Below are 22,987 nucleotides of genomic sequence, written 5' to 3'. Positions count from 1 at the left end.
CAGTGCTAATGGTGCTTCAGATATCCTGTGGCAGCCATCCCACCGTTTGTAGTTAATTTTAGGATTCCTGATTCATTCTTTGCATCACTGAGAAAGTCACTAACAGGCATAATCAGAAATAATGGAACAAAATAAACTGATCTCACCGCTTAAGAAATAAAGTCTGAAACTCTCATTTGTCAAAGCTCCTTCTGAAATTCAAATAGTCACTGACATAAATAGGACTTTTGCCCACAGTCTGAAAAAGATGCATGCTTTCTGCGTAATAACAGTCTAAAATATTCTAGCTCTGGTCGCTGCATGGCCGCTGGGGGGCTCTGCATGGTGCTCGGAGCAACTCTGACAGCACAGTGCAGCAGAGCCGGCCGTGTATTTTGAGTCTGAAGAACTGGATAGAGCACAGATTCTCCCATTATGGCTTATTAGCTTATCAATGTGTCTGAACCTCACTTTCCACGTTTGCCAGCCTTCAGGGTTTTGAGTATTAATTTAAAACCCTGCTGTGTGCATGGTGCCTGCTGGTAAAGTATTAGGCTACCTTCAATATAGCTCCTGTCCTACTATACTTATCTTAACAAATAAATAGGAAGCCCCAAATTTCTGTAAGGTAATGAATTCCATTTATCTCAAACTTTGAGAAAAGGAAAACCCAAACAAACCTTTGTAACCAACCAACCATCTAACCAACTAACCACAATAGCCCACAATATTCAAAACACTACAGGCAGCTATGACGTCATCATCATACTTGGATGCTCCAAGGGAATGTTGTCAACGGCAATGTCCAGGCTTCCAGGGATGGTCTGCATTTTGCTAATTCGGTCGGCCCTGTGAACACACACACACACACACACACACACACACTGAATTATTCTAGTTGTCAACAACAAAAGCGGTCAACTCTAATTCGTAGCTTTGATCAGGGGCCACAGTAGGGCCCTAACCTAGCTAGTTTGATTTTGAAAAACTAAAATTTATGTGATACTGGCACTAAAAATAAAAATCAGGGAGGGGTCAAGTTGCAGATACCTTGAAGACCATTTTAAATTGATTTGCACCTACTTCTGATAACAGTTACATAAATGACCAAACAAGTATAACAGTAAACGTATGAAAAGCACAGGGATTTGGACTGGTTTCGGTGATTCTCTTTCGGGCGTCTCGAGAAGCTGTGAGAGCGGCGCTGGTCTCCGCTCCCTGCGCTACGTGGACAAGTCTGCTCCCCTCTCCCCAGCGACCGAGGGGGACACGGGGCCTGTCCCCGCTCGGCTCTCCTGCCTTCCTGCTGTAATGCACGGGGACACTCCCGTCCTGCCTGTCCCCGCTCTCCACTTGCTCTGACTCGTAAATCCTGACTCTCGAGTCCTTGCATTTCTTTCGCTCTCTACTAGAAGCTTCCTTTACAGCAAAGTGAGCTGGCTGACAGCAGCTCCGAGTGTCCCCCTTTCAGGAAGCCCACTTTGACAGCTGGGACAATTTCGGAGGTAAGCCAGAGCTGGCTCTTTCCAGCCTGCAAGAGCTGCTAGTTACATTTTCAGTTATTTTGCCTGCCAATTGTTAAACACAACTTGCATTAGGAAAAATGAAGTGATATAAACTTACCAGTAAACAAATTATATTTAAGCCCAAGGTAATAAGTACTACTCAGAATTCATCACTCACTAATTACTACATGATAGGGTTATCCATAATCTTGAGGTTATTTACCTCTGTCTGTAAGGAATGTAAATAATGTGGAAATGTCTTTGGTGAAGCCCCACTGGTAGCTTGACATCAGCAATGGTGGGAGAACTTACACCAGAGAAACTGGCCATTGGTACAGATCATTTTCCCCCCTAGAGGGTCAGTTGGTAAACATTTATCAGCGCAGTACTGAGAATAAATGCCAGAGGTGTGAGGTGTCTATGAAATAATTTAAGGCCTCACCAGTGTGGCACTGGCTATTCTGGATGCCCTCTAACTGCCATAGTGAAAACTTCCTTTGCTATGTACTGATGACACCGGCTTTGTGAGAGTGCTGTCTTCTCCTGTTTATATCAGATTGCCCCCAAATCTTTTGACCATTCCCTTCTCAGCATGACAACTTTGCATGCTTTAGTACACTGGCAAGAAAGTGTAGAGAAAAAGCACTTTGGATTTCCGTCAAGGGGTGTCTCCCCATGTAAGGAGCATCACAAAGAAGTCCTGTTGGCTCAGGGCTTCCTCCAGGGTTTTACTTCTCACTTTTATTTTTTTCTTTCTAAGATTTCACTACTCTCTAGAACGACAACATAAACATTGGGCAAACATCCCTTATAGTCAAATAGAAACACATTCTCTGTTGAAGATACAGAAAATATTAATCACGCATGTTTCATAGTAATACATTATTTTTGTTTGGGGTATACAAAATTAATTGATGGCAGACTGTTGATTCTTAGGTGGGAGAAGCAGAAAGTTAACATTTGGGAAAGGGGCAAAGGGTACAAGAATCCTGTGTGTATCCAGGGACTCACAAGCTTTTATATTTTTCCTTTTTTAGCACTAACTTCCATTATTTTCTCCAAAAACATTTGAATGACAGAAATATTATAAATTATTATATTCACAGCAATGCATTGCTCTGTGAAGCTTCAAAACATGGTTCTAAAATTCCTCATCACTCCTCCCATTTAGTGGTGTCCATGTCCCCTCTGTTTGAAGCTAGGCTCTGTGACTGCTTGAGAGTACATTATGGCAGAAATGGCACTGTGGCACTTTCTCGGCTCCAATCTTAAGAAACGGGCAGCTATCATTTCCTGTCCCCTGGGGCACTTGCTCTTAGAACCCAGCCATGGAAACCATAGCAGCTCATGGAGAGAGTCCCATGGATTAGAACCAGTCTCCAGCGTATAGCTCCACTGAGCCCTCAGCAGCCAGCAGCAGCCTGGCAGTCATTACATGAGCCACCTTACAAGGGGATCCTCTGGCTCCAGTTGACCTCACCCAGCTGATGCCCCTCTTCCAGCTATGCTCAAATTATGGACCCAGGAGTAAAATAAGTGACATTGTTATCGTAAGTCATTAAGTTTTGGGGTGATTTGTTACACAGCGATAAATAACCGACATAGTTTAATGTTCCACACGCCTTCCATGTAATTCTGGCCAATATACTCTTGTGAGTGTCATTTGGGCATCTACAGAGCATCTGCCTGCTGGAGGAACTTGGACATTTGAGAATGAGGTAATCAAGTATTGTTTATGCACAAATTACAAATCAATAGTAGCAACGGAGCTGATTTATGTTAATTTCAAGAGTACCCCCCAAATCCTACCTTCTATAATCTGACACTAGTTTAAGGAGGTCCTCAGTTGAAATCTTGCTACTTTCTTGTCTATATAATGGTGAAAATCTTGAGTCTCTGTCCACGTTTCCCTGGTTGTCCTTAAATACTGATCTGAAAGAAAAGAATATTTATTTAGGTTGGTATTTGGATACTGTTTACAGAGTTGTGTTTCTAAGGTGATTAAAATGATTTAATTTCTTACTTTTAACGGAAAAACTTCCATTATAAAAATCTTACAAAATAAAAATACAAGAAAACTTCTTAGACCCAAGTTTCATTTAGACACTATATTTATATTTAACTTTTTATTTTCAACTCAGTATCTAACGTGACAGCAGCCCATATTACAACTACATTTAGTTATAATTTAGTAACATATCAAAACTTGGAATATCAGGGAAGTTGAAAGGAAAGAAACATGTTTTTCTGTTTTCACTGTTGCCTGAGCAAGCCAGGGCCACTTTAGTCTGGGTGGTGACATTAGGTTTTACAAGTATAAGAAAAGGGGTAAGATTATGAATGTGGGGACAGAGGACCAGACTCTGGAAACATTTTCATGGCGATAAATATGCCCAAGTCCTACATTTTAAGACAGAGACAAATATAAAATGGAGAACATGAGTCAGAATTTTGTATTAAATAATGAGACTATCATGAACCTAAGTGATTTATTTCCTTTGATCCAATTCATTGGAACTATATAGATTTAGTTAAAATATATAAATTGTTTTCATCCAAATAATACAGTCATGTCAGGCAACGCTTGCTGACAAGCTGGTACACACAGCTCAGCTTATGTCCATTTTTCTTTCATTCATCATACTCTGCCCACCAAAGATAACGAGATGCATGTATAATTGATTTCTCTCTGTTAGAGAAATGCTGAATTTTTATTTTTCCTAGCTTAAGGACCTTAACTAGGTTATTTTATTACTCTTTAAATTAGCCAACGATTTCAATGCTCAGGCTGAAATGGCCATTTAAATGGATATCTGATCATAGAGCTTTAATGTTGAATAATGTAGAAAATGTGACAGAAATTTATCAGAATGATATTTTTAGACTCCTTCAATCTTCCCTCTCATTTTTCTCTGTTAAGTACTAAGTGAGGGGGAAAAAGCTCCCATATCAGATAACACTGAGGAAGCAGAATGAAAATATTTAACTTGAAGATTATTTTTATTTAAATATAATACAGGGCTTTTATTCAAGTGTACATCATGTTGAAACAAACATGATGTATTTCCCACATGGGAGGAGACGAACTGAGCTTGAAAAGTTTTTTAAAATTAACCAGCCACTGCAAATATATGGATAGACATGAGCTGTATAACCCATTTTTGCTCTTACCCACAGCTCTGTCCTGGAAACGGCTCACTTACATTGGACACACTGTAGAGAGAATGATAGCACCAGAAGTACCGCTCACAGTGCCACACCCTGTCCTTGCTCGACAGATACGCTAACTGGCAGGAGAACACAGCTGACTCCTTTACACAGATGGTTTCAGGGTGGCTGGGACATGGGGCCTAGTTCCAGTTGCCGCAGTTGAGGAATAATCAGTATGTGACGAGGGTCTCAGAGTCATGACCTCCTGATATGACTAAAACGTGATGTTTAGCATAAAGGGAAAGAAGCTTAGGTGTCCCTGAGAGCCTCGTTCATAAACAGCATGAATAGCCACCATGTATAGAAAGAAGTGGGAATATTTGTGTGTGTGTGTGGCTATGGAAGACAAAAAGTAAAAGTGATTGTCAGGCAGTTTAAAAATATTTTTGAGAAAATGACATATAATCATCAGAACCACAGAAAGACAAAGAACCACAGTGGGAGGCACTTGCCTTTTTGTCACTGGAAGGTTTCAAACAGAGGCTGAACAGCCATTTGTTGGGGATGCTGTTGCCCTGTGTGCCTTCTCTAAGTGTAAAGATGCAAGAATAAAATTTTATTTCAGTCTCATTTAATTTTAAAGAAGATCCAGTGCCATGTGCTGGTCCATTTAGGAGGTTACATGAAACAGAGTAAAATAAATAAAACAGAGTTTTGGAAAGGATTTAGGGCCCATGATTCTGGGGGTGATATGCATGGAGAGGGTTCCATTTAACAACATGGTGTGTTTGTAAGGGTTGATTTTCTCCCGGATCAATGAGTGTAAAACGCCCTGTGTAGCCACCAGCGCGCATTCTCTTTACCTACCCCAAGGATCAACGTTTCCCTGTAACATGGCACCACAGCTGGTGTCAAAGAAAAGAGCATACGCCAAACTGATTTCAGATAAAATGTTCACAGCAATGAGTATCTGGGTGTTGCAGTGGGTGCGATGATTGGATCTGGGTAAAAATATGGTCATAAGCTAAACTGGCACTTCTATGCTTTTTAGTGGCAGTTGATTTTAAGTGCCAAAGTGTTTTAGGGTACTCTCAAAGCTGTGTCGTGAAACAAATGGCAATCTAGAAAATAAAATGATCAGGAGAAGTAGCTGGAGAATTAGCAGTATCAACAGAGAATTGATATATGGCAGGAAGCTAGCTTATGTCAAAATGACATGAACAACAATGAGCCCCACTCTGATTCGGTCAACATTTGCAGGAAGCATTTTCCACATAATAAAGGGAAAATTAAAATCTTTGATTGTATCTGATACTTATTTTTGTGGTCAGATAATGCAAGTGGTCCAACATACAATCTTTAGAAGCCTAATGCTAACCATTTTTCTCGGTTGCTAGAGATGTCTATGGAAATCTAAAGCATGTATTTATGTACAGAAATTGGTGGTGTACACTGTTCCTTAACCTACAACCAAACCACTCACCAGGCATTTATGCAGCATGAGCTTGTGGTTTCGTTGGCTTTCCTGTCCTGAACATCATTACTTTAATAGTTGGGAATATTGCCAGCCTCCCTAGAAACTTCATCTGTCTTTCTTCCGACGTATTTTATTAGACAACTTGCAAACAGGATTGTTACCTCTCCTTACTGCTCTGTAGTGGGTGATTCTTTCACTTATTTCTCTCACGTTATTTTTCACTGCCCAAAATATACTAGAAGGGGGAGTCGGCGAGGTGAACATGACCTCCACAGGAGACTTCATAATAATCATATGAGAACACTGACTTCTAACAATGGCTCTCTTTTATTGGGTACACATCTGTGTTCCTTAATTATTGCAAGAGTAAATTAGGTATCATCTTTCCTCCTTTGTACATTTAAAAAAATCTGAGGTAGCCCTGAGCGGTGTGGCTCAGTTGGTTGAGAGCCATCCCAGACACCAAGAGGTGGCAGGTTCAATTCCCGGCCAAGGCACATGCTGGAGGAACCAATCGATGTTTCTCTTACACTGATGTCAGCTGCATTTTGTAGATGCAGACCCTGGGAATCAGAAAGGAAACTTGCCTGAAGTTACAAACTACGAGTGGTGGCTTTAGACCCTGTCTGTCAGGCTCCTGGGCTTGGTCTCTTGCTCCCTTCCTGAAAGGCTGCCTTCGAGCAAACTAATTCCTAGAGACTGTGTGAGTTCATCTTGGTTTACTCCTGCCCAGACTTCCACATTTCTCTTCCATGCACTTACCTGTCCCAGCTTGAAGTAACACAGGGGTGTTCAAAACTGAAGCTTCCGAAGCAGACTACAAATGCATTTCTATTCTGTCGGTTGCAATTGTTGACTTACCTCACCGCCCAAGCAAACGGCATGCGGTATTTCCCCAGCTTGCTGCAGAACTGCCTGTTGGATTTGAGTATCTTTTGTGCATACTAAGGAAAAAAAAAATATGGCTTAGAACATCACTTTACAAAGTGCCCATGTAAAATACTAATACATACAGGGTGTCCCCACAAAATGTATACACACTTTAACAGCTGATCGCTCAATTTTGAAAATGAAATGTATTTTAATAAACACTGCCTTTATAATTATTCAAAGTGTGTGTATACATTTTTGGGGGGGGATACCCTATACTTTTCTATGTTATCTTACATTGAAACTCAGTAGAATTCTGGCCTGCTGGCACAGAGATGCACCTTTTAAAGAGCCAAATGACATCTCTGTGTTTAAACTACTTAAAACATTTCTTTTTTTTTTTTTAGTTTGGATATTTCAAATGTAGAAAATACCCTTGTCTAGGAATACCAACATTTTTACTTTCTTCTGACTTCAAAAACCTTAAAATATTGAGTGGTAAGTGTTACCAAATTTACATTCACAGTCTGTCTTATGTTTTCTTTTATTTATCATGGCAGAGGTCGGCAAAATTGTTCCGTAAAGGGTCACACAGTAAATATACTGGGCCATCTGGTCTCTGTCACAACTTCTCAACTCTGCTGCTGTAGCAGGAAGGCAGCCACAGACAAGCCACGAGTGAATGGGTGTGACCGTTTCAATAAAACTTTATTTACAAAAGCAGGTGGCAGGCTGGATTTGGCCCACACCTCACAGTTTGCCAAACCTGCAATCTCATAAATCTGTTCAGCTCTGCCCTAGACCGCCACATATGCTCAAATGCAAGTATCCATTATTTTCCCACCATTCCAAGAACTTCCAGTATTTCCCTTATTCTTTCTTTCTTCCCTTAGGTGCTGTTATAATTTGATACGCAATTATCTAGCTTCCTATGTCATTTAGTTTCCCATCAGCATTACTGATGTCTTAGTGAACTGTGTTAACTTGATCTTAGTCAGATTAACCCTAACTCTTCATTACTGTTAACACTTTGATCCTTGGCGTTAACGCTTTATCCACACTGAAATTTATTTCTACTCACAGGTGATCAAAAGTCAGAACCTGCTGGGTCACAAAACGTAACCCAGGAATATATACTTTAGGCTTTCCTGGTGAACATCCATCTCACGGAGTAACGTCTTGAGGCTGACATTGATCAGTTTTGCTATCGGCAGGCAGCGTGCGCTTGTTCCCTGACATCGAGTGGCATCCGTGCGGAGAGAGCACGTGTCACCTTGTCGGAGTCGTGACCTTGGTGGAGTCGTGACCTTGGTGGAGTCCTTACCTTGTTGGAGTCGGCGTTCTTAATGTAGGGTTCCGCACCGCTTGCAATGCTGCCCGTGAGCACTTTCTCGATTTTGGCCACCAGAACAATGTCACAGTGTGGATTGCTTACGGAGAATATAGCCTACGTACAAAAAAGGGAGGATTAATGAGCTAGCAAGCACCCTGGAAACCACACTGGGGACATTTACAAAATTCCACTTTTTTGGAAAGAAGAGCTGCAAGGGAATTTTTATCCGGGCAGCTGCTCATCTCATGTAGGGCATTGGTAGGAGCAGCGGGACAGCATTTTCCGTCCCATCGCGAGGAAACGGGAGCGCCACCTGCTTTGGAAACTTCAGCCAGTCCTCTGGAAACCCCCGGACGCGGGGCTCCTCCAGCTGCCGCGGGGCGGCCGTGTCCACGCCGCCGTTTTCCAGCGCGCCCGCGGGCCCCGCCAGCATCTGCCTGACCGCCGCGGGGTTCAGGTCCACGTGGAAGTCCGCGGAGACCTTCCTGCTGTCCCGGAGGTCATACAGTGCCACGCTCGCGAAAAAGGGCTCGATCTGCGGGACAGAGAGAGCCGGTGGTTTCGCCAAAACCAACCACACGGACGGAAAAAGATCCCCGCAAAACCCCAAACCGCTAAAGAATTGTAAATGCTGCCAGAATATCATAGAAACTAAAGACTCAAGAAGAACGACTTTTCAACTAGAAGAACATCAGTGAGACAGATTAAATAAAACAAGGGCTAAAACGAGCAAATGTATGTCTATGTAATTAATTACATACCTATTACACACATGTACACACATGTATAGGAATCATGATATATGTAGGCAACTATAAGCTTCTAAGACTGGAATATGCTATGAAAAGCACCATTGTTACTTTTGTTTATGCCACTTAATGTTAATTTGATGCCTATCATCTGTCAATATTCTGTGGTCAAGCAGGTTATAAACAAAAACCAAATTATGACAGTTCATCATACAGGCTCATGCTGTGGATTTTGCTGAATGGCTAACAGATCCCTCTTGCTCTCTGAAATGTAGTAAAATGGCTATTTTATAACGAGGGTTTTAGTTTAATTCCTTAATATTAGCAATACTTATCAGTTGCCTTCCTGTTAGGATAGAATGACACATAACAAAAGAAATTCAATGAATTATTTTTATAATTAAAAAGTAAAAGTTTTATATTTCACCAATGTAACTTATTTCATAAAACTCCTGGTTTGTGGCAGTGGTAGTCTGCCAAGAGCTGAAACATGCAGAGCATAACTCAGACAGGAACACACACATCGAAGGTCAAAGAAAAAAATCCTTATTATTTTTCCTGAATTGTTGCAGTTTGATTTTCATTTCTGTTGAGTGAATGGAAATAAATGACCTACATTGATAATCCATCAGAAATTAAAGCTCATACAGTGATTCATTTCTTTCTTCCAACCCAGCTTTTCAACCTAAATGTCAAATCTTACTCTTTGAATCACGAGCTTTTCAGGAAGGATTTGTTTAATAAAGCACCTTCAAAGCCTAACAAATGGAGTCATAGGTTTCTTATGTTTAGAATTTTGTACTTTTCTTAAAAAAAATTCAAAAACATGACATTTTAAATGTCGCTCTGCTGCGAAGCAGCGTTATTATTTCAGATTTTTGGAATCAATTCCCATTTTCAAAGAAATCTTTTATATTATAAACCATCAACCTGAATGCGGTTTCCAATGACTGACATAAAAATTACATGCGTCAAATAGCTTCCTCACCATGAAAAGTTCTTTTAGGGTGTTTTTTTTTTCCTGGAAGCTCATTCATTAACTGCAGCAGTTGGCTCTTTAGCAACTTAAAGAAATATTTATTTCAGCTAATTTCAAAACATGTTCATTGACATGAAAACACTAAGTTTAAAAATAGCTATATTAATAAAAGCGTGTCATTGAAAAAATATGCAAGGGTTTAAAAAATAATGCCACTACATAACAAACTGCTGTTGAGTTAAGGTACGGCAGTTATATTGCCTGTTTATATCACTGCTTATAAGCACAGTGAAGTTATATTTTAAAAAGCAGTTTCCTCGTTTTTTAACATTTGCATCAACTGTAAAATAAGTTAAACCTATACAGACATAAAGCACTCCAAATCGACTTCTCCCTCTGGCCGACACATGTGAGGGAGACAGCAAGCTGCTCTCTGAACTTCTGCTGTTCCTGCCTGGGAGATTGGCCTCAATACAAACACTGAGCTTCTGAATATGGGTTTCTGTACAAAGAAAGGAATCCACATGAAAGGAGGCATATGCTGCTGGTGTTGGGAAGAAAAGCCCATTATCTTTGTGCTTCAGTTTCTAAATTTGACTTTTTAATTAGATTTAAGGATGTGTCTGGTCAAAAAAGCATTTATTTTTATTTAATAAGATGACTTACTCACATTATGATTTTGGGTTAAATTTCCTGATATTTCCAAATAGTAATTTCGAAAAACACGTTTGTAGTGTTTTTTAAAAACCCTGAATACAAAAGTATGTTCTGATTGCTCCTCCTAACGCTTTTACTCCACGTCGGTTTCTCCTGCGATAGCCACCGACATCCTCTGTGTTCCCACACCCACGGGGCTCCTCTGGCTTGGTGTTTCTCAGCGTCTCAGCACCATTCCACACAGCTGACCCCTTCTCTCTTGGCATCATGGCCCACTCTTTCCTGGCTTATCTCAGTTTTAATGGTCATTCCTTCTCAGTTGTCTTTGGTCACATCTCTATTCGTTGTTTAAATGTTTGGTTCCTGGCCCCTTCTCTACGTACATAGAAATCCCTAGATGACTCCCTCCAGGTCATTGCCTTGACCAGCCTTCCAAGTTTATATCTCTGTTCATGGCCAGGCCCTTGAATTCCAATCTTTTGTTGCATCTGCTCAGTGGACATGTCTATTTGGCTGTCTAATAGGCATACCAGGCTTTACACGTCCACAGTGGAAGCTTTGGCCTGTATCCCCCAAATGCGCTCTGACTGCAGTCTTAGTAAAGGGTACCATCATGCATAGACCTGCTCAAAGGAAAACAGGGACTCATCCTTGAGATTTTCCTTCCCCTTCTCCTGGATACCCAATCTACCGGCAAAACCTGCCAGTTCAATTTACAACACGGCAGTCACATCCACCCACTTCTCTCCTCCCGTGCCATCCCCAGTCCAAACCAGGCAATGGACTAGGGAAGGAGCCTCCTAACTTCTCTCTCTGATCAACCCGTTTCCTCTTATCCATTCTTCTGATGGATGTTTTAGAAACACAAATTAGATTGCATCATTTTAAAGTACTTTAAACCTTTGAATAGCTTCCGCTCACACTTAGGATAAATCCAGAGTCTTCACCACAGCTTATAAGACCGTAGGCAAGCTTACCTTTTACTGCTTCTCCCACCTCTTTGTGGTCCGCCCTTCCCCTTGCTATCTCCTTCCCGGTCCTAGAACCTGCCGAGACTTACCTGTCTCTGGGCATCCACTGTTGCTCTTTTTTCTGCCGAGAATCTTTTCTCCTGACCTGACTTTATGTTTCTCAACCTTTAGGTCTCTGTTCAAAGCTCAGACCATTTTTATGGCAGTATATTGACAATTCTGTTTCGGAACTTGTGCACTTTTGTCATGTGGGAAAACGCTGTCGGTCACACTCCCTGGGACACTAGATGGTGTGAATTCTGTGCTTGGAACGATCAGGAACGAAAAAGATTTGACCAGGGTGGCGCGCTGTTGGCTGACTGGTATGGGAAGTGACAGAAGAGCGACTTACGTTCGTTATCGGGTCGTTTTCATTCTCTGTAACACATCCCTGAAGACTGAAGTTGAGGGCTTTACAAATGATCATGATCCTCTTGGCAGCTTTTTCTTCAAATGGTTTGATCACAGACTCGGGTTCTAAAAAATCCTTTTTCTGAACTCTCAAACTCTAGAAAAATTTTGACAGTTTTACTCAACAAACATCCACCCACAAACAAAAAAGAAATTCTAAAGTATAAGCCACAACTGTATGGATCAAGTTCATGTTGGCTTAGAAAGAATCCCAGCTTACATCTATGTCTGGGTCCATCGAGAAGAGGTTCAGCCTCTCCAGGTTTCGAGTGGCTCTGACAGTGTCTTCAGTTTCTGTGAGGTACTGCAGAGAACAACGTGTCAGCCCCGTCTAGACAGCCGGGAGCTCACAGCCCAGCCCGTCCACACAGCAAGAAGCAGCCCCTTAGTATTATCAAGGTTTTAATATCACCCGTTAACACCTGGCAAATCTTATAAAAACATGCTTTTATTTCATGTTTTGTGTTTCTTAAGATTTAGTTAAGAATCTTTTAAATCTTTTAAAAAAGCATTTCCACCTTTTCCATGAACTCATGAACTACTAAGTAATGCAAATTTATTTGCATAATAATGTGTTAGCTTTATTACTTTTGCGAAGTCTAGATGCAGGCTGTTCTCGGAAGAATCCGTTTCTTCTGGTGTGCATTCACATGCGATGGAATTATCCAGTGAGTCTAGGAAAGGTACACGAAGACAGGTTATTAAATAATACTCCTGAATCACACATTACTCTAGTCTGTGACATATCAGGACCGGATCAGACTCAAGAGCGATGAATAATGGATGTTGGGGAGCAGATGTCTTCACCGTGTCCTAGTTCCAGTTCTCCATACTGTTAGAAGATACTGGCTGGGGAATTAGACCTCCTGATGATCATTTTGGGATTCTTTCCATGACACCATCCTGTACCCATGAGAACTCCGAACCCTTATAATTCTACATCCATACTTGGGACTGCCTTGACTTACTTCATCAAGGCATATTAAAGTTTTCTTATATGTTTATATTTTTGATAATTCTGACTCTCAGGCCATCAGTTTAAAACCTACATTCTAGCTTCTGTTACTAAGGCTCTGTAAACATGAATATTCTAGTTGAATTTTATTAAGTAAATCGTGAATATAAACTACCTACTATGGTACACAGTAGTTGGGTTAAAATCCACAATGGTCTCCTTCCTCATTATGCCATGATTTGTTCACTTGAAAGCATATGATACTTAGATTACTAGAACTTAAAGACTGTTTGGCTTCTAATGAACCATGATGCTGTGCAAGATGCCTTAAAACAGCTTTCCTCTGGGAGGAGTCACTGACTCTGAAGGTGGACTTGTCTTCCACATAATTATAGACCTTTTTCTACCCTTCTTTTCACCCTTTCTTTCCTCTCCCTTGCTCCCTTTTCTTTGCCTAGACTGAATTAGAATCTTTTGAGGGAATTAGGATGGCAAAAAAATTAATTTTCTTATAAATCTCTAATGGTACGCAAAATGTATGGAACTTTCACATATGCACAAGCTGATCTCAGTATGGTCAAAAAGCAAACATGACATTCTTTCAGTTAAAAGGAAGTAATGCATATCTGCCTTTAGAGAGTACAATGTTAATTAATTAAATGAATGAAAAGCTATAAAACACTAAGTCTCCCTTCTAAGGTGACATCTCATCAGACCTGGGTACATTTTTGATACTGCTGACAAATGCTTCCCAACATCATTTGCTGAGTTATCAACTTTAATTCATTGTCAGTCAACTCTATGTGTGGCGACACTCACTATTTAGTAAAAGTAAAGATTTAGGGATAATTTCCTGGAGCAATTAGCTCAGGGATGGATGAGCTAGACCTGCCAGCTACTACAGCTTTTAAGAGTTTAAATGAACCAAATGCACAGGCCACACTTGGCAAAGGAAGGGAGGGACCGCATGTGCTCTCACCCAGCCCCAGATCCGTGAGCTCGGTGCTCCTCCGACCCTGAAGGGTCCCCTCAGGACTGATTTGCAGGATTCGGTTGAGTGTGTGGATCCATTCATCCATGTCAGACTCTGTTTCAGCCGCCAGCACAAAATAGGTCAGGTCATGCATTTTCAATTCAAAGGCATATTTCCTTAGTCTGTTATTCTTTGGTACAAAAAGAAAGAAAAAGGCACCAGATAAGTAACTCTTAGAGAGAGAGAGACATATTTTATGGGGTCCTGGTGGTTCCAAAGGTTTTCCATACAGGTAGGTAACATAAAGAAATCTTCTAAAACAGGTCACAAATTTAGATGATTTTGAATCATTCTGTAATTCTGATATAGGTATTCAACTTTCCTCACACTGTTCTAAAGTCTTTAGAGGCCTCACATTGTAATAAAGCAAAGCCTATATACTTAAGATAACTTAACTTTGTATAAGTAAAATACAAATAGGGGAAGAACCGGAAGATGAGAGTGTTATTATCATGTGTGATTGTGGCTAAATACCAAAACATAACACATTTTCATCTTGAATATCCTCTTGACAATGTCCTCTGTCTTTGGGATGCCTTCAGACACTGTCCCAAAACGACTTGTTCCTTTCAACTTCCACAACAACACAATTACAACGATAAATACGACACTTCCCAGACACTCGCCATCTGTATACCAGGTATTGTGCCGAACATTTCAGTCATAATCCTATTTAAATCTCCCAACAACCTTGTTCCATTGAACACATCAGGCTGGAGATGATTAAAATGTGCCAGGAATTACATGGGTAGCAAGCGGCGGGGATGGGAAATAACCTCTTTCTGCTGTAACAGCCCCTGAGATGAGCCGGGTGCAAAGCAGGTGCCCAGTGAATGCCGTTCTCCTTCCTCCCTGCCTCGCACAATCGCGCACCAAAAGGGTAGCTGTGGCCTGGGAGGTAATAAGTCCTCTAAATGCTAAAGACAGACAGTGGGGCAACCTAAGTGCCCCAAGAGAAAGCAAAATTTGGAAACTGAAGGACAAAGAGGAATGCGCGGAAAAGCTGTGATTCTCACTGTAAAACATCCTAGCTCAGATGCCACTTTCCACATTCTTCCAAGGACAAGCTATTTGCTCCTGCCCATCCTTTTGTATGATTGTCAAGTGTTACTGTTTCCTTGCCTTGTAATGGCTCCCTCGTCGGCTGGCTCTTTTATTCATCCAGGAGCCTGATAAGAGCAGAAGCTGCCTAACTCCCCGTGCTCAGTGCAGTGGTAACAGTCACTCGTAAAGAGGCGTCTGTTGTGTTTGTGTCTTGCGCCGGGCAACAGCAGACACAGTCTCTGCCCCGGCAGCACAGGGGAGACAGGCACTAACCAATTAATCACGCAAATGTGCAACTGGAAGATAAATGAACTTACATTTTGTATGACTATGTTGAAGAAGGGGTATAAAATCAAGGAATTAAAAATTCTTTTTGAGAACAGAATGGTTATTGCTGCATGAGAATATAGCCGGTCTCATGAGAGCACAGAACAGGATGGCTTTGACTAGTAAAAGGCCAGAGCTGCATTTCGAAAAAATTATTTTGGCTGCAGTGTAAGCAGAGTGAGGAGTCAACAGAAAGGCAATGAGTGGCCCCAACCTTGAATGTGCAAAGCAAACACCTGGGCGGCTTCTTTAAGAATGCGAATCCGAGCAGCCATGCTCCCACAAGAGAAGCGGCCACTGGCCTGCCTGTGACCTCGGGGACACACAGTGCCTACAGGCAAAGAGAAGGCGGCTCGGAGCCAGTATAGAAAAGAGAGACAGGTTTCTTTCAGCAAAACCACAGGAAGAGAAATAGACAGGAAGGAAAGAACTAGAAATGCCCAGAGTTCAGGGCCTACCTGTGGCTAGGATATTGTTAATTATTGGACGTTAGCAAATGCAAGCTGATTTCAGTGTTGTCTTGAAAGCAAAAGAATCTCCTTGACTAATCTGATGTTGTAAATAATGAGAACTGGGAGATGCACAGCTATGTAAAATGCTGATATTGGGTCCAAGTAATAAGTGGATCGAGCTGCAGCCTGTTTTCCAATTTGATGCAAAGAAACTAATAAAAAATTTTAGAAAGGAAATATTACGAAATATAAGTAACCTTGATTTTCTAAATTGCATTCTGTAGTCAAATTAATTGAATATTGTTACCAACTTCAACAATATTATTAAAATATTTTTTAAAAATTTGAACAGAGTTAAATAAGCCCTTGGTTCTCATAGAGAGGCATTTATAAATGAAATAAATATTCTATTTATAACTGCTCAGAAGCCAAATTATTGGTTTCTATTTGGAGTGAAATAGAATTGCTTGCAGTGTAGAGGAGTTTATGTTGGGGAAGATTAAGATGCCTAAGTGGTTTTCTATCGCACTCTACAAAATAATGGCATATAAACTAGCAAAAAAGAAAGGACAGAAATAGAAAGTCAATGGGATATTTTAATAATCTTGAAATGCAATAGCTGAGTCATTAAAACGGGAACTTCAAAAAGTAATCCTATCCATTTCATTCTCCCAATTTTCCTGTTTCCCTGAAATCACTGTTCTTTGTGTCCACTGCAAATACTTTGTTCTTCCAAGCTCACCACAGCCCATCTACACGTCTTCATAAATAACAAGAACCCGTGAATATGTCCTAATGCCATCTGATGTGTGTAATGAGTTGTAGCAAACTGGTCTGTTTCCACAAAGCTCATCTGGAAAAGTTCTGACACGGATACTCCGAGGGAGCCACTAAAGCCAAGGCAGGGCCGAATGTTGAGGAAGGAAGTTACCCACACAATTTATTCCATCACCCCAGCTGCGGTGCCAGCATCTTCCACGGAGTTGTGCAGAAACGAAAGAAGAGTTTTCAAAGGAAACACAACATCAAAGCCAAGTTACTGGGATTGGTGGCTACTACCCACATAATTTTTTCCATTCTCTCTATGTTTATTTGTTCATTCATTCAACAAAAATTTATTGGGTACCTTCTCTGTTCCAAGTACACAGCATTAAAAAAAAACATCTAAAGTGCTTGCCCTCACTGAATTTACATTCTAGTGCAATGAAGGGTCATTAAACAAATAAGCAGAACCCTAACATATATACTATGTGTAATGTAATATAATATACCGTCATCAGGGATAAATGTAATTTCATTCTTGCATGTATTATTGGAACCTAATGTTGGAGACGAGTCACTCATGTTTATTTGCATCTATCTTTCTGTGCACCCTCCCTCAAGCTGGAAGCTCTTTGAAAACAGGAGCCACATCTAATTCATAGTTGGCTTTCCCACAATGCTTTGCAATAAAACCGTTTCAATATACATTTGCTGAAGTAAATCCTGCATCTAAAACTTGCTGCTTAAAACTGAACATGAGCACATCTTTGTAGTGTTTCCTGTGCCCATGGGGCTTATGTAGGATAAATGTATGTGTGTACATATGCAGGTATGCCCACTTCTTATATAATAACCAAAGCATTTCCTCGGGCATCTTTCTGTAATTTTGGACATTCCTGGGCCACAGATTTAATTTTGCCATTTATTAGCTCTGTGACTTGGGAAAGCTACTCTGTCTCTGAGTTTTACTTTCATAAATTGGGACAATAATAATGTATGTTCCATCAGCTGCTGTCAAATAATATATTAAATGACGGAAATGACAACTGTCATTCTGGTTTTTATTATTTTCATGGGAAGTGAAATTCTTTAGAGACAGTTTGCCAGTGGGAGATTTATAGGCCATATTTGTCCTCTAGATTTGTTTTCCTTGGCAGGTACACTTTTTCTCCCCATTTGACTGCTTCTACGTGGGCATGCACACTCCAGTTCCACAGAGTCTCAGCTGCTCCCTCTCGGCTCACCCCTGGCCCTACTTCCCTTACGTACTGGCTACCTGAGCTGCAGAAGGCATCTGAGCTTCTAGACTTTGGTTAAGCACACGAGGCCATTGCTTTGGACCCCATATCCACCGGGTGGCAGATCCAGCACCCAGGAGAAAATGAACAGTGTTTGGCACCCCACCAACCCCCATTAAAGTGGCAAAAGTCATTATCACTGTCAAAGTATGGACCCTAGGCAGATGGATTCCTGGGTGATTCACTCTCCTCACGGTGGCAGGACCTGGAGTAGATGGATGGATAGATGGATGGACCAAAAAATGAATGAATAAATGAGAAGACTCTGACTAAACAAGATAGAATACCAGGCCTAAACAGCCCTTAGTCCCAGATCAAAACTGGAGAAGCAAACACTGGAAGTTCTGCTCCAGATTGGGGGCGCAGGGGTATAAGACAGATCTAATATTCATTCAACATACCCGACTGTTCGATGGGATTACAAAAAAGTGGAAGACTACTGTCGGTCCTTATTTTACCAAGAGCCAGGAAATTTGGGTAAGAGTTTCTCTCTACTTGAGGTGTAACCCTTGAAATGTATTTCTAAGAATTCCAAGGACTGTTCTGAAGGAAACACAATATACAGAGTAGGTCTGAATGGCTGGCTCACTAGACAGTGTTATGAGCTTGAACGCTCTCAGGATGCCAGAGGGTAGGTAGCACTTTCTGAGCCAAAGTCTTTGTTCCTCTTTCCTGATTTATTCAAGGGGAAACAGACAATGATTCTGACACAATCGGCCTGACTCATCCTGTTCTTCGTGTGCTCTGAGCTTTTGTGCAGTGTTTCAGCTTTCGGCACAGTTGTGTCTGGGGGTGTGCTACAGCAATGACTGAGCCTGCGCTGCCTCCTTCAGAATATTCTTTCCAGACGCAAACACTTGTAAGTCAGAAAGAGCTGTAAGCAAACATGTCAAGAACCAGGACCGGGTGACAAGCGACCCAGATGTCTATCTTCCCAAAGTGACCTCAAGAATCTGGAAGTCCCTCCCTCTAAAAAAGGTACCAAGTTCTTGATAAAGAGAACTGTAAATGAAGGGACATAGTGCTCAACTCTTTAAAAGATATAATAAATGTTCCCAAATATTTGGATGGCTCTCTACGGGAAAATAAAGTAGGGTTATTTAATTAAGCTTTAACATGCAATATCTACCTTTGGGAATCCTACCTACAGGCCCATATTTTCTGTGCAGCTTTCCAACTGCCCCAACTGAGTTCATCACTGTTCTGTGCAGCTAGAAGATTCCACAAGGATTGCCATTTATACCTCCATCACAGCTCTTGAGACACTGTGTAATAGATATGAGCTTGCATCCCTCTGTGGCTATGATTTCAGTAGGGAATTCATCCAAGTGAGGCCTATGGACTTGTTCTGCAAAATGAGTCCTGAGGACAACAGTTAGAAGACCGAGAGGCTGCAGAGGAGCACTGTCTGTTAAAAGCACTATGTCTGCTTCTGAAATTAAACTCTTGGGAATCAATGTGATCCTTGTGTCTGAAGGAAACCTCTTCTTAGATGTATATGCACAGAGTGAATTTGCTATCTCATACCCAACAGTAAAGACAATATTTATGAAGTGCATTCTTGGAGCCATATGATTTTCATGTTATCTTCTTGAATTCAGTGCTCAGTGCTTCTCCGATGCAGCCACACAGGTGGTCATCTTCCTCTTCTTGAACAGACCAGACTTGCTCTTGCCTCAGGACCTTTGCACTTGCTCCCCCTCTTCATTCTTCAGTCTCTGGGTCAAATACTTTCTCTTCAAACATACTTTTCGCACTTCTGGAGAGTTAATATTCTTTTACCTAACAGTCTCATCATTTGTCTCTCTCCCTTTAGTAACCCTGTTTATTTTCTTTATTACAGATTTCACCAACTGATTCTATTCTGTTTATTTCTTTCTTTGCCTGTTTTCTGTTTTTCTTCTTTTACTGAAAGTAAGTTTTGTGAGAGCAGGAATCAAGGCCGCCTTGTTCTCCACTGAACCCCTGGGGCCTAGAACAATTCTTGGCTCATCTCAGATACTCCATAAATATTTGTGAAATAAATAAATAACTGACGATTGGATGAACATACTCTTCGATAAAACAAAACAAAACCCAAGAGGGAAAAGAGATTCCTACTCACCTGCACCACACCTGTACAGGAATCCAAAAAGATGCAGCCTTTGGGTTCTTTGGATATTTTTTCATCCTTGTAAAAATTCATGATGTAGGAGCTATCGGGCAGCTGAGTCAGCTGGAAGTAGCGCTTTTTGAAGGACTGAATAAAGGAAAAGATACAAGGAGGCCTTTAGGGTGCCGTGCGCCCTCCCTCATGGAAACCAGCTTTTCCTAACACCCTGGGGGGGGGGGGGTGACACCTGTAGGAAGCTGTCTGAGAGAAGAGCAGGCTCCTTTGTCATAGATAAAATATGACACAGGACATACACTCCATGCAAACGGCTCTCCCCCGCGCTCTGACCCAAGGAGGGGCGCCCAGAAAGGCGGTGGCCACGGAGATGCGTCCCCAGGGCTCCTTACCCGAACGGTGACGGTGTTGTTCACGGTGCTGTTGAAGTTGCCCTTGTAGAGCCAGCCCGACTTGAAAACTGCGGTTCCTCCCGCGCCCCCGCCGCCCTTGGAGGACGAGTGCGAGGTGGTGTCCTGCGGGAAAGGCACGGTCAGCGGGCCGCGGGTGGGCCCGGCCCCCGCGGCTGCCAAGGGGCCTCCTCCCCGCCGGCTCGTCTCGGGATCACGCGCAACTGCAGCCCAAGGTGCCCGCCCTGGGCTCGGCGCCCCGCAGTAAGGGGCCCGCTTTAAACGCCCCCCACCGCCCCACCTACTTCATCTTTGTCGGCATCTTCGTGGTCAACCTCGAAGGAGTGCGAGGGAAGCTTGTCCGGCTTGCATTCTGCTCTGCTGTGAAAACAGAACAAACAACACGTTCGCATTTGTCACTTGAGACGTGCTTTTCAGGGCCAGCTGTCCCCCGGGAAACAACTACTGCTTTTCAATAAAATAAGGCAACCTTGTGAGGGTGCCATTCCCTTCGGCGGCACTAACCCTGCCCTGCACCGTGACGTGTGACTCCAGGAATAAGTGTGCTTCTGGGGTTACTCGTTAAGTGCGTGGGGTACTATTCATGCAGATTTGCGAGCTGAACGAGTCGCAGGTGAGCAGGAAGGTCCTTGGGCCTGGCGGCTTACGTTTTCCCCTTTCCCACGCTGGGGTGGAATCCGAAGCGTGATGGTTTTCATTTCCTTTCTGTTTCGCTTTTATGGGACGTGCCCAAGGGTACAGGGCGGTCATTGGAAGACTGGTGGCCACAAACAAGCCTGTGCTCTGGCCACTAGGCTGCGCTGCTCCCCTAACCGTGGTCTCCCCAAAGGCCTGCATCCTTCACCGGCCACTGTGCTCACTTAGTGCGTTTCCATGGGAGCCCAGAAATGCCTGTGTCCCAGCGTCACCAGCCAGGGAGGAGCGGGAGCGTACACCTGGCTCTGTACGTGGTGGGATACGGCAGAGCTAAGCTTCCCTTGGCTTCGTTCTGTCTCATGCCTCAGGGCTCAGTGGAACCTGGACACCACCATCCAAGGTTCAGGTAGCTCTCCATACCTAGCTGGACATCTTTACGTGTAGAGTTTGCATGGTGCACTTGTTTTCTTTAAGGTGATGGATATTGTGTAGAAGCAACCTCAGGATTCCCATCGCAGACCGTCTCTTACGTTGAAGGTATTCCAGAGAGCGACACTCAGCCAACTCCATTAGTCCCTAACCGCGTTCCTGCTGACCTTATGTTTATTAAAAAAAAAGTGCAGACCAGGGAGTGTCCATTTAGGTGGGGGTGGGTGAAAGTGGCCATGCCTTTTCACGGCTGGCTTTTCTTAATTCTGAATTTGCTTGATCAAGTTCAATGGGAGTTGAGAGCTGTCTTAATTCCTGGAGGTCCTTCCTCTTTGCCGCTAAATAATCCAGTGCCCGGGTAGTGCCTGCTACACCGAAGACGCTCCATAATACCAGCCATACACCAGAATATTTTCCCCAAACTGAGGAAGGAGAGAGGAGATAATTAAGCATAAGTAAACAAGATTATTTCCCTGGGTGAAAATGGCTGGGAAGAAAATTAAAGAGGGAAAAAGAAAAGGGTGATCTGGGAAGGGGGGCAGGGGCCAGATTTAGAAAGGGTGGTCATGGATGGCCATTGAAGTTGACAGTCAGAAGAAGCTGGCCACGTGACGATCCGGGGCAAGGTCATTCTGGCAGAGTGGATGGTGACAGTCCCGGTCCTGGGAAGGAACCAAGTTGGAGCGTCCAGAGTGGAAGGCTGGGGGCTGGAGCCCCGTGTGGAGGGAGAGCACTAGGAGGTGAGGGCAGCCACGTAAGAAAAGGCCTGGGGCTACTGAGGACTCTTCTCTCCCTGTCAGTCCTGCTCCCACTGACCCTCAGGACACGACCTCCTTGCCTTTAAGGAGCCATTGTCACACCTCTCAGTCTCATGTCTGCAGCCATAAGCAATGACTTTCACCCTTTCAGATGATCATTACAAGGTAAGCGCCTCTGCCACCGGCTTTAACATTCTCCCCCCCGCAGCACTGTGTGGTCTCTGAGTCTCTGGGATCCTGAAATAAAGGGCTGAGTAGGGACCTTACCCTCTGGTGTTGGAACCTAATGTTAGTTGTCATTTCTAGGCCGTCTCGTCGCTCCCTTCTGCACCCAAGTTACTTCCATAACGCTTGTGGGGAGGCCTGAGTGCCCCATCAGTTAGGGTTGTGGGGGTAGGGCTGTTACTAAGCCTCTCAGAGCCTTAGTTTCCTTTCTACGACTGGGAGAACAGTTCCTGCTCTGCGGGATTATGCGTGTTAAAGGAGGTAACTTACATTCGGCATCTAGCACATTCTGGTTCACTGTCCATTCTCAGAACATGGTCTTTTATAAAAAAAAATTCTGTTCTAATTCAGTCCACTCAGGCTGGTTACATTTTATTTGATATTCAGTCACAAAACAGATTCTATAAATGCTCTTCTTTATATCAAATCAG

The 22,987-nt window shown here is 42.6% G+C and overlaps 1 protein-coding gene across 1 annotated transcript in view; it reads right to left on the bottom strand.

The window, feature by feature from the left end:
- The window catches only part of DOCK10 (dedicator of cytokinesis 10), a 203,265-nt gene that overhangs the window by 60,646 nt on the left and 119,632 nt on the right, over nucleotides 1-22,987 (bottom strand). The window contains exons 5-16 of the mRNA XM_087819559.1: nucleotides 20,793-20,868; nucleotides 20,491-20,613; nucleotides 20,096-20,230; nucleotides 14,055-14,238; nucleotides 12,709-12,794; nucleotides 12,341-12,424; nucleotides 12,062-12,217; nucleotides 8,628-8,849; nucleotides 8,306-8,428; nucleotides 6,973-7,055; nucleotides 3,294-3,416; nucleotides 749-828 (exon numbers count right to left, since the gene is read on the bottom strand). Of these exons, the coding sequence (XP_087675685.1) occupies nucleotides 749-828; nucleotides 3,294-3,416; nucleotides 6,973-7,055; nucleotides 8,306-8,428; nucleotides 8,628-8,849; nucleotides 12,062-12,217; nucleotides 12,341-12,424; nucleotides 12,709-12,794; nucleotides 14,055-14,238; nucleotides 20,096-20,230; nucleotides 20,491-20,613; nucleotides 20,793-20,868 (1,475 nt within the window). The remainder of the gene's footprint in view (nucleotides 1-748; nucleotides 829-3,293; nucleotides 3,417-6,972; nucleotides 7,056-8,305; nucleotides 8,429-8,627; nucleotides 8,850-12,061; nucleotides 12,218-12,340; nucleotides 12,425-12,708; nucleotides 12,795-14,054; nucleotides 14,239-20,095; nucleotides 20,231-20,490; nucleotides 20,614-20,792; nucleotides 20,869-22,987) is intronic.

The sequence above is a fragment of the Miniopterus natalensis genome, chromosome 8, assembly GCF_054644295.1.
Source record: "Miniopterus natalensis isolate mMinNat1 chromosome 8, mMinNat1.hap1, whole genome shotgun sequence".
Taxonomy (NCBI): domain Eukaryota; kingdom Metazoa; phylum Chordata; class Mammalia; order Chiroptera; family Miniopteridae; genus Miniopterus; species Miniopterus natalensis.
The sequence above is the reverse complement of the archived record's forward strand: the minus strand, read 5'-3'. Positions and strand labels throughout refer to the sequence as shown.